Source organism: Thermobia domestica, chromosome 18 (assembly GCF_964235325.1).
Source record: "Thermobia domestica chromosome 18, izTheDome1.hap1.1, whole genome shotgun sequence".
In the NCBI taxonomy this organism is placed as follows: Eukaryota; Metazoa; Arthropoda; class Insecta; order Zygentoma; family Lepismatidae; genus Thermobia; species Thermobia domestica.
Genome location: NC_137471.1, coordinates 31,890,080 through 31,905,520, shown reverse-complemented (window position 1 = coordinate 31,905,520; position 15,441 = coordinate 31,890,080). Strand labels below are relative to the sequence as shown.

At 37.3% G+C, this 15,441-nt stretch overlaps 2 protein-coding genes across 10 annotated transcripts in view; one reads left to right on the top strand and one right to left on the bottom strand.

The window, feature by feature from the left end:
* The window catches only part of LOC145675458 (uncharacterized), an 861,715-nt gene that overhangs the window by 53,455 nt on the left and 792,819 nt on the right, over positions 1-15,441 (bottom strand). The gene's annotated exons all lie outside the window — the stretch shown is intronic.
* LOC145675459 (CAAX prenyl protease 1 homolog) lies at positions 3,359-4,896 on the top strand. The gene has a single exon (XM_081745892.1). The coding sequence runs from the start codon at positions 3,374-3,376 to the stop codon at positions 4,703-4,705; it is 1,332 nt and encodes a 443-aa protein (XP_081602018.1). The 5' UTR covers positions 3,359-3,373; the 3' UTR covers positions 4,706-4,896.

Here is a 15,441-nt window from a genome sequence, read left to right as displayed (position 1 = left end):
AAGTTGTGACATGTTTGTTGGCTTCCAGAGACAGAAGAGTGAGGACGTGTTAAGAGTGTCTGTCCCGGGCCAACATCAAGTTTTGTTCTAAGCTGCAAAAAAGTGCCGAAGAAGCTCACGGAATGTCTAAATCAGTGTATGGTGATGAAGTAATGGCATTGAAGACTGTTTACAAGTGGTGAGAGCAATTCAAAAGGAACAAGGAGTCGGTTGAAAACAAACAAAGATCGAGACGTCCTTTGACGTCAAAAATAGATGAAAACGTGCAAAAGGTGGCACAAATGATATGTTCAAATAGGTGAATGACTATTCGAGAGCTTTCCGAACATCCAAACAATAAAACATCTTGTATGGGTCAATGAAAAACATTTTAACCGTTGATTAAATGGACAAATTGCTTCCTTCTTCAACAAGAAAATGTGCCGTGCCACACTTTGCTTTTGATCCGCGAGTTTTTGGTCGAAAAAATGTTCCTGCCTGTCCACATTCACTGTGCTTTCTAGATATAGCACCACGCGATTTCTGACTTCAAAATCTCAAAACCGTGCTTAAAGGAAAACGTTTTGACACACGTTGATGATAAACGTTGATGATAAACCACATAATTTGCCTTTATGCATGTCCGAGCATGCGCTCGACTGGATCGTAATCGATCAGTTCATTCAGTCTTCTTTCTATAGCAATGCAAATGACACATGTGCGCCTTGTGCTGTAGGCGAAAAATGAGTCTGGAGCAGCATTAAGTCTTCCTGAGGTCCTGGCCCATTCTGAAACTAGATCTATTTCTTTTCTTACCCTGACATGCACCATGTGACATTTGTCTGCTTCCAAAGTTAAAACCTCGACAAATGTACTACGAAGGGTTCCAGAAATGTTTCCGTCAGTGGTACATCTGTCTAGTATAATGCGTAGCTACACAAGGGAATAACGTTGAAGAGACAGTAGCAATCAGTACATAAGTAAGCCACTAGCAGATACTCGGATACTCGTTTACTCGTTTGCATAGGTAAGCCACTAGACGGTGTTTGTCCACCACAAAGTCCACACGGCGCGAGCTGGGATCGAACCGAGGACCTCAAGCACCTGAGATTAGGAATCGAGCCCCATAACAGAGGTAATCCATTCACCGGATGTGGTAGAAATCAACCATTTCCAGTTTCAACGTTGATCACTATAGACTAAAAACTGTAATAGATAGTCAGATGCGATTTCCTGTAACCTATTAAGCATCCCAAGAATACTTGCATATCCATCCTTAAGTCTTTACTAAAACCGGAAATGATAGAAATCCACTAAAACTTCCGGTTTCAATATTGGTCTACAGAGAGTGAGAACGATAAGAGATAACAAGAAACGTCTATTTTTAAGTAAATTTATCGTTTTAAGAATAGGTTCCATCTTGAAATAAGAACTAAACCTTTCCTGGTATCATGGTGAATACAGTTGTTCTTTGGCAATGAGGCAGGTAAATTCTACGTCGTCCAACAACATTGTTCTCGTCTTCAGGGTAAAGTACGAGAGATCAAAAATCAGAAGCCCTTGTTATATGATGATTTTTGGTTTCTCATACTTCATCCTGAAGACACGAACAAAGTTGTCGGATCTCGAAACGTTGGACGACGTAGAATTTACCTGCCTGATTACCCAAGAACAACTGTATTCAGTTACCATCTCCTCTCCTAACCGTTTATTCACACTGGAAGTGGCAGAAATCAACCACTTCTGCTTTTAACGTCGTTCACTGTAGAATAAAAACGGTAATAGATAGCGAGAAACGGTTTCCTGCAATCGAGTAAGCGTTTCAAGATTATGTTCCATCTCCACTCTAACTTCTAATTGGTAGAAATAAACTACACTTCCAGTTTTGATATTAACCACTTGCGTTCCAGGTGTCATTTTCCTATGTGCGTGCTGTAATATTAGGTGTTTATTTACTGTTAATATACTGTCTAGACCGTTATATAGGGCATAGTTATTGTGCGCGCGCGAGAACAGCACTCACATTACTGATTAAAAAAAAATATTATTATTTTATAAAATCTCAACATATAGCCTCACTGTTGATGTCCCATTTAAACTTCAACCAATTGATCACAAAATATTTTTTAATAATTAGTCATTAAGTAACTCAGTATGCTATACAATATTCACAAATCAGTACGCTATACAATAACTCTTTCTAACAGTTTTCCTGTAGACCATGAACAATGTCAAGAGCCCGTAGTAACAGACGCGTTACCGACGGTGCGTGTACACGGTAAGGAATATAAGTTTATAAACACACACAATTTGTGCTAGGGAAAAACTACATACAAGATTTGTTGCTATTTCCATTTATTGCAGTGCAAAGCTGGTGGGCTTACGTACATGTTTGTCCGTAGAAAAAATACGCGAAGTGACAGTGGGTATGCGTGTAAATGAAAATTTTCTTAAAAACTACAGTCAATAGGTATTAGAACTTTTCCATCAGTTATTGTTCTCTCGTTTCTCTTTGTGCAATAGTTGAGAGGTCTTTCAATTGACCACATTCCAAACAAAATGTTTGGATGATTTTGACAGAATTGTGGAGAGTTTTGACAGTGTGCATCGTGTAACATTATTATAATAAGGTGTTGGGGTGAAATTTGCATGCACTTCATGGATGTATGTTTTATTTACTTTTATTTTAATGTGTCTTTTGCTATGGTTGAACGTACACGACATATAGTAAGTAACTTTCGTGGTTCAAATAAATTAATGTGTTTTTTTTGCAGTGGTTGAACGTACATGACATGTAATAAATTACTTTCGTGGCAGAAATAAATTATCAGCTGCAAACGTACTTAGAATTATCAACAGTAGTAAGTTTTCCTATAGCATTTGTAATTAATGGTTTCAGACTAGTAACCCTAATCTTATAAATAGCCTATATAATACATCTCTCTTACTTTGCGCTAAAGGTTCAGCGCCGGTAGAAATTAATATCTTACACATCCTCTTTCATGTGCACTCATATATTTTAATAGTGAAATTACAAATTTTGAACGACAGCTCGTAAATCTGTACCGAGATATTATATTGTTAATTATAGGTATATTATATTGATATAACAATTTTAAGTGGTCTGTGGGAATTCGTACGTGTGTCTATGCCATTAATTATAACATTGAAATAGAAGTAACAGAAAGGCACCAATATTCATTCGCTATCTTGCGTTATCACCAATCAGTTTTATCTATTTTTACATTGAATTTACTAAGATACAAAATAATAATAATCAAATTACTTAGTATATAGGAGACGAGGACCTAGGTTTGAATCTGGTGATATAAAACCTCAATTAATGTTATGCACGAAGAAAAGAATAGAAAAAGAAGAGTAATAGGAACACATCATGGAAAAATATGATGTGTTGATTTTTTACCAAGTTTTATTGTTTTTATGGTTAAATCTTCTTTGGGAATTGTATTTATTTTACCGTGAATGGCTTGTTGTTTACAAGGCCAAAGATGAGATGCCTTCTTTATTTGTAGATTTATTTGAAAAAGATACTTATTATAAGGCACATTTGTACCATTTAGATATTTCTTTTTATATAGCTGTCAAAGCATTTGCTAATGTCTTTGCGTTGACTGGTTTTCTATTATGTAATGGTTTATACACACTGTGGAAGATTTCTGGCTATATCGTAGACGTAGATTTTTCTCCTTTGAATCGTGAAATTTTACAAAATTGTGTGTTTGTAGTTTTTCTATATGTATTCAAGACAATTCAGAATTTACCACCAGCTATATATTCGACATATGTTCTCGAACAGCGATATGGATTTAATAATTTACCAGTTACTGCATTCTTGAAGTCAAAAATAAGAAAACTGATTATAAGTTTATGCGATTGTTTTGTTTTTATAGCTGTGCTCTTGCTCATAACACACATACACGAGCGGGATTCGTTGGTAGTTTTGTATACAATACTTTTGTACATCGCTGTGGTACACCCAAGGTTGTCGTCTCCAAGGAATCCTAAACCATTACCAGACGGCGAATTAAAAACTAAAATACAACAACTTACTTCACGTGTTGGATTTCCTTTAGAAAACGTATATGTCATACATAATACAAAAGCTTCGTTGCACACAAACGCTTGTTTTGACAGTGTTCGAGACAGGATATTATTACGACGAACATTATTGCATGATTCATTGCTATTAAGTGATGGGAAAAAAGACTTGAATCAACGTCGTGAGAGTATTGTAAGGCCAAAAACAGGGAAAACCAGAGGATGCAGTGTGGACCAAGTGATAGCAATTGTGGCGCACGAATTAGGACACTGGAAACTAAATCACAAAGCGAAAAAGGAATTAGTGCGTGTCATATTTGTCACAATATTTATTTTCTTATATTTATTTCTACGTGAATATAAGCCAATGTACAAGGCTTTTGGATTTCATGAAGAAATGCCAGCGTTTATTGGTTTCCTATTGGTCGAACTAACTTTGTTGCCATATTTAGTTGCGTACAATTTTCTGCGCAGAAGTGTACGGCGAATCTTCGAGTTAGAAGCGGATAGATATGCAAAGCAGCTAGTGAAAACCGAAGATGTGAAATCCGCTTTGATTCAATTAAGTAAGGACAATCTACGTTTTCCTGTGAACGATTGGATGTATTCCTTGTGGTTTAATGTTCATCCATCAACCATGGAAAGACTTCGAGCTTTAGATATGTGATTCATTATAACACTGCAACTTCAATTAGGCCAAGGAATTAGAGTGGAATCTTCAAAGTAACCGATGAACAAATCAAGGATAAATATATTTAAAACGATCGTTTTAATGTTTCAACTTGTTATTTTTTAATGATTTTCCTTATAAGCATTTTGTGTATGTTGTTACTTAAAATATAAGAAGCCAGCAACGTACTATTGTACTTTTAATGAAGTCATTTTATGATTGATCTCTATCATGATTGTCACGGATGAAAATAGCATAAAGTATTGCGAACGAAATACACAGAAAAAAATAACTAAATTGCCTCAAAATACTGTACAAGAGTACATAGAAAAACAACTAAATGGCCTAAAACTACAAGAGTACATAGAAAAATAACTAAATGGCCTCAAACTACAAGAGTACGTAGAAAAGATAACTAAACCTCCTCAAAATACAAAAGTACATAGCAAAAATAACTCAATTGCCTTAAAATACAAAAGTACATAGAAAAAATAATTAAATCGCCTCGAAATACAAGACTATAATACAACATTCAGTAGTTTTTATGACCCTGCTTTTTACGCATTTTAAAGACCCATTCAGTTTTCCCATATAACAATATATTAACATCCTTATTACGTTTATGAAATTCTAATTTCCCACTAAATACGCCATGCCATATCGTTAAGGTAAGATGGAATTGCGGAGATAACATACTGCTCATAACAACTTAATTAAACATCATAGTCAGGAATACATATTGAAATCTCATATGACAGATCACATGATGGGTACACACTAGCGCCTCTTACTTCCAATGAAGGTACTAATTTTGGCTCTGACGTCGCTTATGTGGAAATTTTGAACAAAACCGTTGACTGGCGTGTAGGGAAGAATCGTGGTGTGCATAGACGAGCAAATAAGCAGAAAAATGAATGTTCTAACCTACATATACAGATGTAGTAGTCCAAGGAATTGGAATAAAATGACTAATACTTGACTTCCTCTTAACTGTCCTCTCCTTAACTTTCTGATGGCTTAACAACCCATCTTCTAAGAAATATGTCATTTTCATTCTCAGCTGTGTTTAGTGCTCCACAACAATATTCCGTAAATAATAAATAAATCAACTAATTGCTACGAACCTATGTTTTCGTCTTGATATTCTTTCGACACCGTAAAAAAATGTGTGGCTTGTGTGGTAGTCTAGTATGAGTTACCCAATATAGCTACAGTATTTCGTTCAATTGGGTATCAAAGGAATCTTCTGGTTTTCAAAGTTAAATTTATTGAATTATATTACTGTAAACCTTCTGAAACAAATATATAACACGTTAATTCATTATTCAAATATTGGAATAATGAATTGTTCGAATATTGGAATTATGAATTGTTCGAATATTGGAACAATGGATTGTTCGAATATCGAATAATTTGTTCGAATATCGAAAACGAATATTCGAATATTCGAGTAACAGAAACATTAATCGAATAATTATTCGATTAATTTTAACAGCAATAGTATAAGTACATAATGTTGATAAATATTCTTCATTGTATTCGTACAATCTCTTTCTTAATATACAGTTTCTATACTATCAATCATGTAATACTAAAACAGAGTTTAAGATCGAAGATTTGGATGAACTATTGTTGCGCACAAGAATAATAAGATTTCTCGTATCAAATCGAAATTTAAAATGTAGCTACTTCTTGTTTTGTCTTGTAGGCAACACTAACTGGAGCAGTGTTGCCAGATCCGAAGATGAAAAAGCAACGAGGTTGTGCTCGAAAAGTAGTGGATTTGAACTATTTGCAGAAAAAAAATAAAAATAAATTATTTCGCAGTATACACTTTTAAAAATCATATATAGTATTTGAAGCTTAAAATATATAAAACGACAATCATACCTGTTATTCGTACACTCTTAAAAATTTCTTTCCTCAGAAATGAAAAAAAAAACATGTTCAAAACAAAATAAGTTATTTTTACTCATATTTGAGGAAAAATGTCTCATTATTTTCAAACGTGTTTTCGTTTGTGAGCTCAAGGCTAATTTTCAGGCTCCCATTTATGAGATTTTCTCATTTCTTGAAAATGAGAATGGAATAGTGCGTGATTTGCAATATCACAGATGATTAAAAAGTAACGGTAACAATCTTATCGAAATAATATTACGATGTTTTACTAGGGAGTAATATTGCTAGGGCTTAGTATACTATACAGGAAATGAGATAAAGGATTTCAGTTATAGCAGAATGCGAATGGATATGAGTACGCGGTACGCTGTTGCGGCTGAGGCGGAGTATCAATACATATCATGTGACAGTGGCGAGGAGCAACACATAGATCAGATTTCGAACGTAAGTTTGAGTGAATTGTAAACATACTACGATAGACTAAAAGATACTGTAATCCATTCGTTAGGGTGTAGAACGCTGACCCCCCTCATATAGGTTATATAGGCTGTAGTAGTCAGGTTGGCTCCTTTCTGTACCAAAGCTCAATACTCAATTCACATAATAACGAGTGAAGGTGGGTTAGAGCCCTTAGGGCATGTTGTTTTTTTATATTACAATAGGATGGAAAGGTATATCAATGTTTTACAACCTTTGCCATTCGTTATAAGGTGCAAAACAAGGTTATGTACGGAAACAAAGAACACATAAAGTTACCTGTGTAGTTAGAAATAGTGTTTAAAAAGTGTGATTTACTATTATGGAATTGTAATGCATAGGTACTTTGTACTGATCACCTAGCATAGATTGACGCCTCCATTTTCCACCACCAGTAATCGTTTTAATGACACACGTTTGCACATTATTTGTGGCATAGTACTGTACGCATTTGTTCTTAATTTAACGTAGGGGCTGCAGTAGCACAGTGGTAAAGGTTCACCTCTGGTGCGTGAGGCCCTTGCTTTGATCCCAGCTCGCGGCAAGTGGGCTTTGGATAAACACAATGTGCGTGGGTTTTCTCAGGGTTCTCCCATTTCTTGCCACTTTCTTCATTCCACTATCTCTTTCATTCTCATCATTATCGTCTCCTTGGGCCATCCCGACACAACTGTGGGACGTAAAACTCAAAGATTTCATTTAATTTTTTTTTTTAAATTTAACGTTCCAAGATTGTGCTCCAAGGCTAAGGGAGACAGTGATAGAAATGGATAATAATGGTGTAATGAAAATGTGGACGTACGTTTCTTGGCAGTTTTTGCATGAATACGGGCTTGTCCCCTTGTTTTCTATCTGAATTGTGTCCTTTGCAGTAAAGTTTCAGCATATTTACGAGGGGCAGAAACTGTCGCATGTCCCTGCGGTAATGAAGTAGGTGAAGATAGGGGGTGAGTCCTGGGTCTGCGGACCTTCCCCGAAATCGCTACTTTTATGTAAATTTTATGTGATTTTAGGAGCAGTTTACATATTTTAATACAATTTGTCTTCGTATTGAACTTACACCCCCTCCTAAATAAATTCCTGCGTAGTTCCTTGTAGGAGAAAACAATACTCTTTCTCGTTTTGAGAACCCCGTTTCTGTGCACCGTTTCTCACTTTTGCGAAAGACATTTCTCAATTTTTTTTTGAGAAATGTGTTTCTCAAAATTGGGATTATATGTCTCATTTCCTCAAATGTACTTTCTCAATTTTAAGAAAAAATGCATTTTTTCTCAAATTTGAAAAAGCAAAAGCACTCTCAGAAGTTATATATAATTCCTCGCATTTGAAACATTATTTCTCAAAATTATTTGAAAAAAATCGAAATTTCACTTTTAAAATGTATTAATGTGCACAGGCAAGAAACGGATGCTCTCAAATATGAGGAATTTTTCTCGAATTTAAGAAACCATTTTTAACAGTGTATGGCTACGAAATATGGTCGCTTACTCTGAAGTAGTGTTGGGCAAAATCAATTTAAATCAATTGCAATTGATCAATCAATTGAAAGTAATTGCTCTGAAAATTAATTGCAATTGATTTCAATTTGTAATTGACAATTAATTTCAATTGCAATTGAATTCAATCATAAAATTTGCAATTAAATTTTCGTCAATTGTTAATTGTTAATTGGTCACCAGGCAATTGAAACTTTTAATTGTTAATTGTCAATCGCAAAGGGTGCAATTGAAACATTTAACTGTTAATTGCAATTGACAATTGAAAACTTGTAATTGTTAATTGTAATTGTTAATTGCAATTGAAATCAGCAATTAAAACTGAAGATGAGAAGATGTGTGTATATTGTGTTGTCCACTAGTTACTGTTCTACATATTTCAAATAAGGTACTTATAAGAAATGCTGGATAACTACCATCCCCTTCGCCCCCCTGAGAAGAAAGCCGTGAAACTAAGTATTTTTAAAATATATTATGTTTATGGTTCTATCCCCCTCAAAAGAACTCTATATGCCCGTCATGCATACAATAGGGATGGGCACAAGCGAGTTCGAGCGAATTTTCTTTAAAACTCGACTCGACTCGAAGCAGACATCTTTGAACTCGACTCGAGAACTCAGCTCGAAAACTTTTCCCAACTCGACTCGAATTCGGATCGAGTTTCCAGTCGAGTCGAGCCAAAACGAGCCAATTCGAGCTAAATCCTTTGTGTAGTTCCAAGTACTACTCTCTTCAAGTATTCTACATAGACAATATAATTATCAATGATACTACTATTACTACTATAACTAATTATTATTATAACACCGTGTATAAACACGGCGGTTTGTGTCTGAATACTAAAAATTGACTGTCGATCTCGGTCGTCAAGAAATCTTCAGGAGTCAAGGACATCGGTCACAAAGTTCTAGGTTTGAGTTCAGGAGGAGCAAGTATTCGGGCTCGAGCCAAAAATTGTTAAAAGTTATAGGACTCCAGCCAAACATGTTCAAAACTGCTCGACCCGGGTTTAGGGTTGTCAACGACTCAAGCGGCTCGCTCACAGCTCATTCACTTATCGAGCCGAACCGAAAAGTGAGCTGAGCCAACAGCTCATCCAACCGAGCCAGCTCGAGCCGATGGCTCACACGAGCCGAACCGAACCGAGCTGATTGTTTACCACAACCGAGCCGGTTCGAGCCATCGGCTCAATTAAGCTGACTCGAACCCAGCCTATGGACTCCTTTCAACTGAGCTGGTTCGAGCCATTGGCTCCAATCGAACCGAGTCGATGACTCGTCTCTACCGAGCCGGTTCAAGCCATTGGCTCAATTGAGCCCAGTCGATGGGTCATCCCAACCAAGCCGGCTCAAGCTATACGCTCAGTTGAAAGGCTGGGATCCGGTCCGAGCCGGTTGACATTACTATCCCGGTTGGGCTTTTACTTTGGCTAAAAAATTGGACCGTGCAGTTCTCACCCTTGATGGTAAGAACTACAGTATATACTTATATTGGTGCTCACGGCGTCGTTAACTTGTTCCGTCACCAACGAATTTCAAGGTATTTTGCTTTGCATCTCTCGTGCGTGTTTTGTGTCGCTTTATGCGCCTAGTCCCACATTTTGTGCGTCACCGGAAGAGAGTCAAAATTGGGCCAACAAATATGGTGGAACAAGTTATTGCTGTTCCGCCACCAATAAATTTCGAGGTCGTTAATTTCACATCGCGTACCCTTTTGTGCGCCTATTTCGACGCTTTGTGCGTCACTGGAAGACGGTCAAAATGGGCCTCGAAGGTGGAACGAAAATGACCCACTGCTTCACCACTACCGAATTTCGAGATCCTTCCTTTTGCATCGACTAGTGAATTTTCGTGCCTTTCCTGTCCATATTTCCACGTTTTGTGCGTCACCAGAAGTGTGTCCACATGAGCTTCCAAGGTGTCTCGAAAATGATCAAGAGTTCGGTCACTATCGAATTTCTAGATCGTTTCTTTCGCATCGTTTAGTGCTTTTTTAATGTTTTCTGCACCTATTTCTCGTCTTGTGCATCACCGCAGGTGAGTTAAACAAGCCTTTAAAGTGGGAGTTAAATGGCTCACTGTTCCACCATTATCGAATTTCGGGTTCGTTTCTTTCGCATCGTTTAGTGTGTATTTTGTACCGTTCTGTTCGCCTACTCCCACGTTTTGAGCATCACCAGAAATGTGTCAAAATGGTCCATCAAGGTGAGAAAAAAGAATCATTGTTTCGCCATTATCGAATTTAGAGGTCGTTTCTTTCACATTGTACAATGCCTCTTTTGCACCGCTTTGTGCTCCTATTTCTACTTTAGTGCTACAACGAAAATGGGTCAAAATGGCCTACTAGTATAGCGGAATAACTTAATGCTGTTCCGTCACCATCGAATGTCGAGGTCGTTTCCTTCACATTTTTATGCATAATTTGTGCCGCTTTGTGCATCAGCGGAAGTGGGTCAAAATTGGCCTTGAAAGAGCGATGAATATGTCTTTTTCTGCCATACTTGTAGGTTCTCTTCGACCCACTTTCGGTTGCGCACAAAACGTGAAAATATGCGCAGAAACGATACAAAACATGCACTAAACAATGCGAAAAAGCGACCTCGAAATTCGATACTGGTGGGAGAGTGGGTCATTTTTCTTCCCACATTGAATGCCCATTTTGACCCACTACCATTGATTCACAAAACGTGGAAATAGGCTTACAAAACGGTAGAAAACACGCACAAGAGAATGTGAAGAAAACGACCTCGAAATCGTTCCTGATGGAACAGAATTAACTTGCTCCGCCATATTTGTAGGATAACATTGACCGATTTTCGGTGACGCACAAAACGTGGAAATAGGTGCACAAAACGACAGGAAAAATGGAAATTTAGCTTAATTACATGGAAATTTTAAGTTTGTACGGTATGCTCAATTATATGGAAAATTTTATACATTTTTCCTTTACGTTGGTCTACTTAACGTTGATTTGGGATTTTCAAATTTTATTCTTTTTTCAACTGAAAAGTATATATAATTCAACAAGGAAATAATTATCAATGATAATTATAATAATTATCTATATGATTGAATTCATTGTAATTTGGTCCATGACAAACACTTTACCATTTCGTACTAGCTGTTATGCCCGTTCTTCGCACGGATCAGATAAAATATCAATGTAAACAAACTGAACAACGGGATAACAATTAAAAAACATTTCTAAAATTGGATATATTTTGTATGAATACGTCCAACAACGTACATGTGTTTTCATTGGGAAGATCGATAGGGGCTGAATTTGAATGTAAACACTATCGGGGGTGTCACTATACATCTGAGCAACCCCGATAAATGTGGATTCGACACAAATATTGGTCATTTTCTACTACTTTTACATGTCCCGGTGAACGCCCCCTCAGATACCCTTGGTTCGAATTGTGAAAAGAATCTCCTCTGACTCCCAGCCGAAACCGCGAAAACTATGAATGTGACACTAACATCCGCCATTTTTTACTACCTTTTACATATACCGGTAAAAGCCCCTATGATCCTCTGGTTCCAATTTTGGAAAAACAACGCCTCTGGCCCGCAGCCGATGGAGGGTGTATTTGGAAGTCAACGCCTGTGGAAGTATCACCATTCATCTCAGCGACAGCGAAAACTATGGATATGACACTAATATCGGTCATTTTCAATTATTTTTTACATGTCTCGCAATTCCCCACCCCCGGTGACTCCCGGCCCGCATACAATGGTGGCTAAATTTGAAAGTCATCGCTAATGAAAGTATCACCATTGACCTCAGCGACCGCGAAAACTACGTATTTGACACTAATATCGGTTATTGTGGATTATTTTTACATGTCTCATGATCCCCTTTATAATGCACCCGTTCCTTACCTGATGGGAGCTAAATGTGAAAGTAAACGCGATCTTGAGTTTCACCATTGAGGTCAGCGACTCCGAAAACTATGGATTTGACATTAATATCGATCATTTTCGATTATTTTTAGATGTCTCGGAATTCCCCCCTCTGGTGACCCGAGGCCCGCATACAACGGTGGATGAATTTGAAAGTCATCGCTAATGGTAGGGTCACCATTGATCTCAGCGACCGCGAAAACTATGGATTTGACACCAATATCGGTCATTTTTGGATTACTTTTGCGTTTCGGTATCCCCCTCCCCCCGTTGACTTCCGGCGCGCAGCCGAATAGGGTGAATTGGGAAGTTAATGTGATCGGAGTTTCACCATCGATCTCAGCGACCGCGAAAAATATGAAATCGACATTAATATCGGTCATTTTCTACTACTTTTACATGTCCCGGTAAACGCTCCCCTGAGACCCCCTGGTTCGAATTTTGTCAAAAACGCTTCGCCTTGGTCTGGAACCTGGACCAAGGTACCCGTGACCCAAATTTGGTTACTCTCGGTCAACTTGTCTGGTCCCCAGACCGGTCCCGGTAAACGTCCCCTGAGAACCCCCTAGTTCGAAGATTAAAAAAAAACTCTTCGTCTTGATCTGGGGCCTAGAACAAGTTACACGTGTCCAAATTTTCAAAAGATTCGGTCCACTCATCTGGTCCACAGGCCGCACAAAGATAGACAGACAGACAAACAAACTCTTTATTTTATTTATATTAGAAAGGTCAGATCCGCCGTTATTGGAATAGAGCGGTGCTTGAGCAATTGATCGTAGAAATTCGAGCTCCGATGAGTGAAAATATCATAGGCTTGTTTTGTTACAATTTTAAACTCTTTAGTCAGTAGAGAAAAGGGCATGAATCATGGTTCAGAGTTGATGACAATGGGTTTTATTGGGTCTGTGGGTCACAGTGGGTGAGAGTAGTTCATGGTGGATGGTGGGTCAGAGTGGGTCACGGTGGGTCATGGGTCACACGATTGGTGGTGAGTCAATTGGTCGTGGCTAAGGTTTTCATTGTCCCACGCCCTCTGAACTACAGTGTTGAAAATTAATCAGTGAAAATCAATTGCAATTGATCAACCAATTGAAAGTAATTGCTGTGGAAATCAATTGTAATTGAATCAATTGCCAATTATTTTCAATTGCAATTGAATGACTAAATTCAATTGCAATTACTTTCCACTGCAATTACTTTCAATCAATTGATTAATTGCAATTGATTCTCCATTTTTAATGGCCAATTGCAATTAACAATTAACCATTACTTACTTCAATTGTTAATTGCAATTAACAATTAAATTTACAGATTAATTGTTAATTGTTAATTCAATTGAAATTTGCCCAACACTGCTCTGAGGGAAGAACGTAGACTGAAGGTATTTGAGAACAAGATCCTGAGAGAAAAATTCGGACCCTAGAGGAACAGGAATGGTGAATGAAGGAAACTTCATAACGAGGAACTATATAATGTATACGGTTTACCAAACATTGTTAGGGTCATCAAGTCTAGGAAGTTCAGGTGGGCAGCCAATGTAGCCAGTATTGAAGAGGGTAGGAACGCTTTTAAAGTCTTAACTGGGAGACTAATCGTAAAACGACCTAGGCACAGATGGGAGGAGAGTAACGATGGATCTAACAAAAACAGGAATACAAAGTAGAAACTGGATCCAGTTGGTTAAGAAGTCAATAGAGAGTTTTTGTGAACCTTCGGGTTCCATAGGTCATAGAGTTAGATAGTTATATAGTATCCTTATTGATTTAATGGAAATATCTGGATTTGGAAATACGTCAGATGTTTGAGTTGGCAACGGTCAGGCAGCGACTGCAGTTTCGGACTATTGACGGTGTGTGTCAGAGGAACTTCATACTACGCCAAGCAATAGAACTGCCGTGTACAATGAACAGGGCAGACGGTGATAGTATAAAACTAGCGACCTTTCTGATTTCCAAGGAGACATGTCTGCTTAAGTCAGTTTTGTGGGCTCTGCAATATACTTTACAACGCTTACAGTATGCTTTTCATGGTTATTTCTCATTTCTTTAATTCATTTGCAAAATTCTTTATCTGTGGGCATGGATTTTACAAGTTTTCATTACGTTAATGTAGTATGCAGTACATTATTAAATTTGCAATTTCCATGTTTACACAGCTCCGCACAGCAATTAGGCTTAGACAGTAGCTGAGACAGCATCATGGTTAGTGATACTGCAACAGCACAAACTCAACAAAAGTCTAGTGTTATCAAATCTGGAGATTAAAAAGTACTAAAACAAGAATTGAACTAATATCGAACATTCTAGTTATAGTAAAACTATTGTTCATTATGAACAGAATACTCAACAAATTTTATTGTATTATATAAAACTAATAATTTATGGTTTATATATGAAAAATAGAAAGTAGTGCATTGTTAAGAATTATAGCTTGCAGATAATTACAAGTAACCCAAAAAGTTACGTGTCGTTCAATTTGATATTTTGCTAGTGGGTGCACTTCAAAAATCGCCCAATCCGCTACTTGTAGAACAACCTGGCAATACTGAATTGGAGTGTCTGGTCTCGGGAAGAAAGCTTACCTAGAGCCGGATATACACCATCAAATGTTCCATCAAATATTGTATCAAATGTATCAGCAAGGTGAAATTTAAACGTGTACGATACCAAGTTATATCCAACTTTTGGGTTGGGTACAACATTTGATACAACTGTTCTAAAATAAAACATGTTCTATTTCTATCCAACATTGCATTAAAGAAAACAAATTAAAATCACTGTGCGGTGGCGCTAAATGTGGAAACGGGAAGTACTTGAAATGCGTATGCTTGAAATACCTACAAGCAGCATTCTGTTTTGAATAACAGTAAGCTCAGTGGTCGAAGTGAGACGGTATGCGTTGGTATGTCATACCACCTCTGGTTTTTCTGTAATGAAGACATACCGTCTCTGTATTT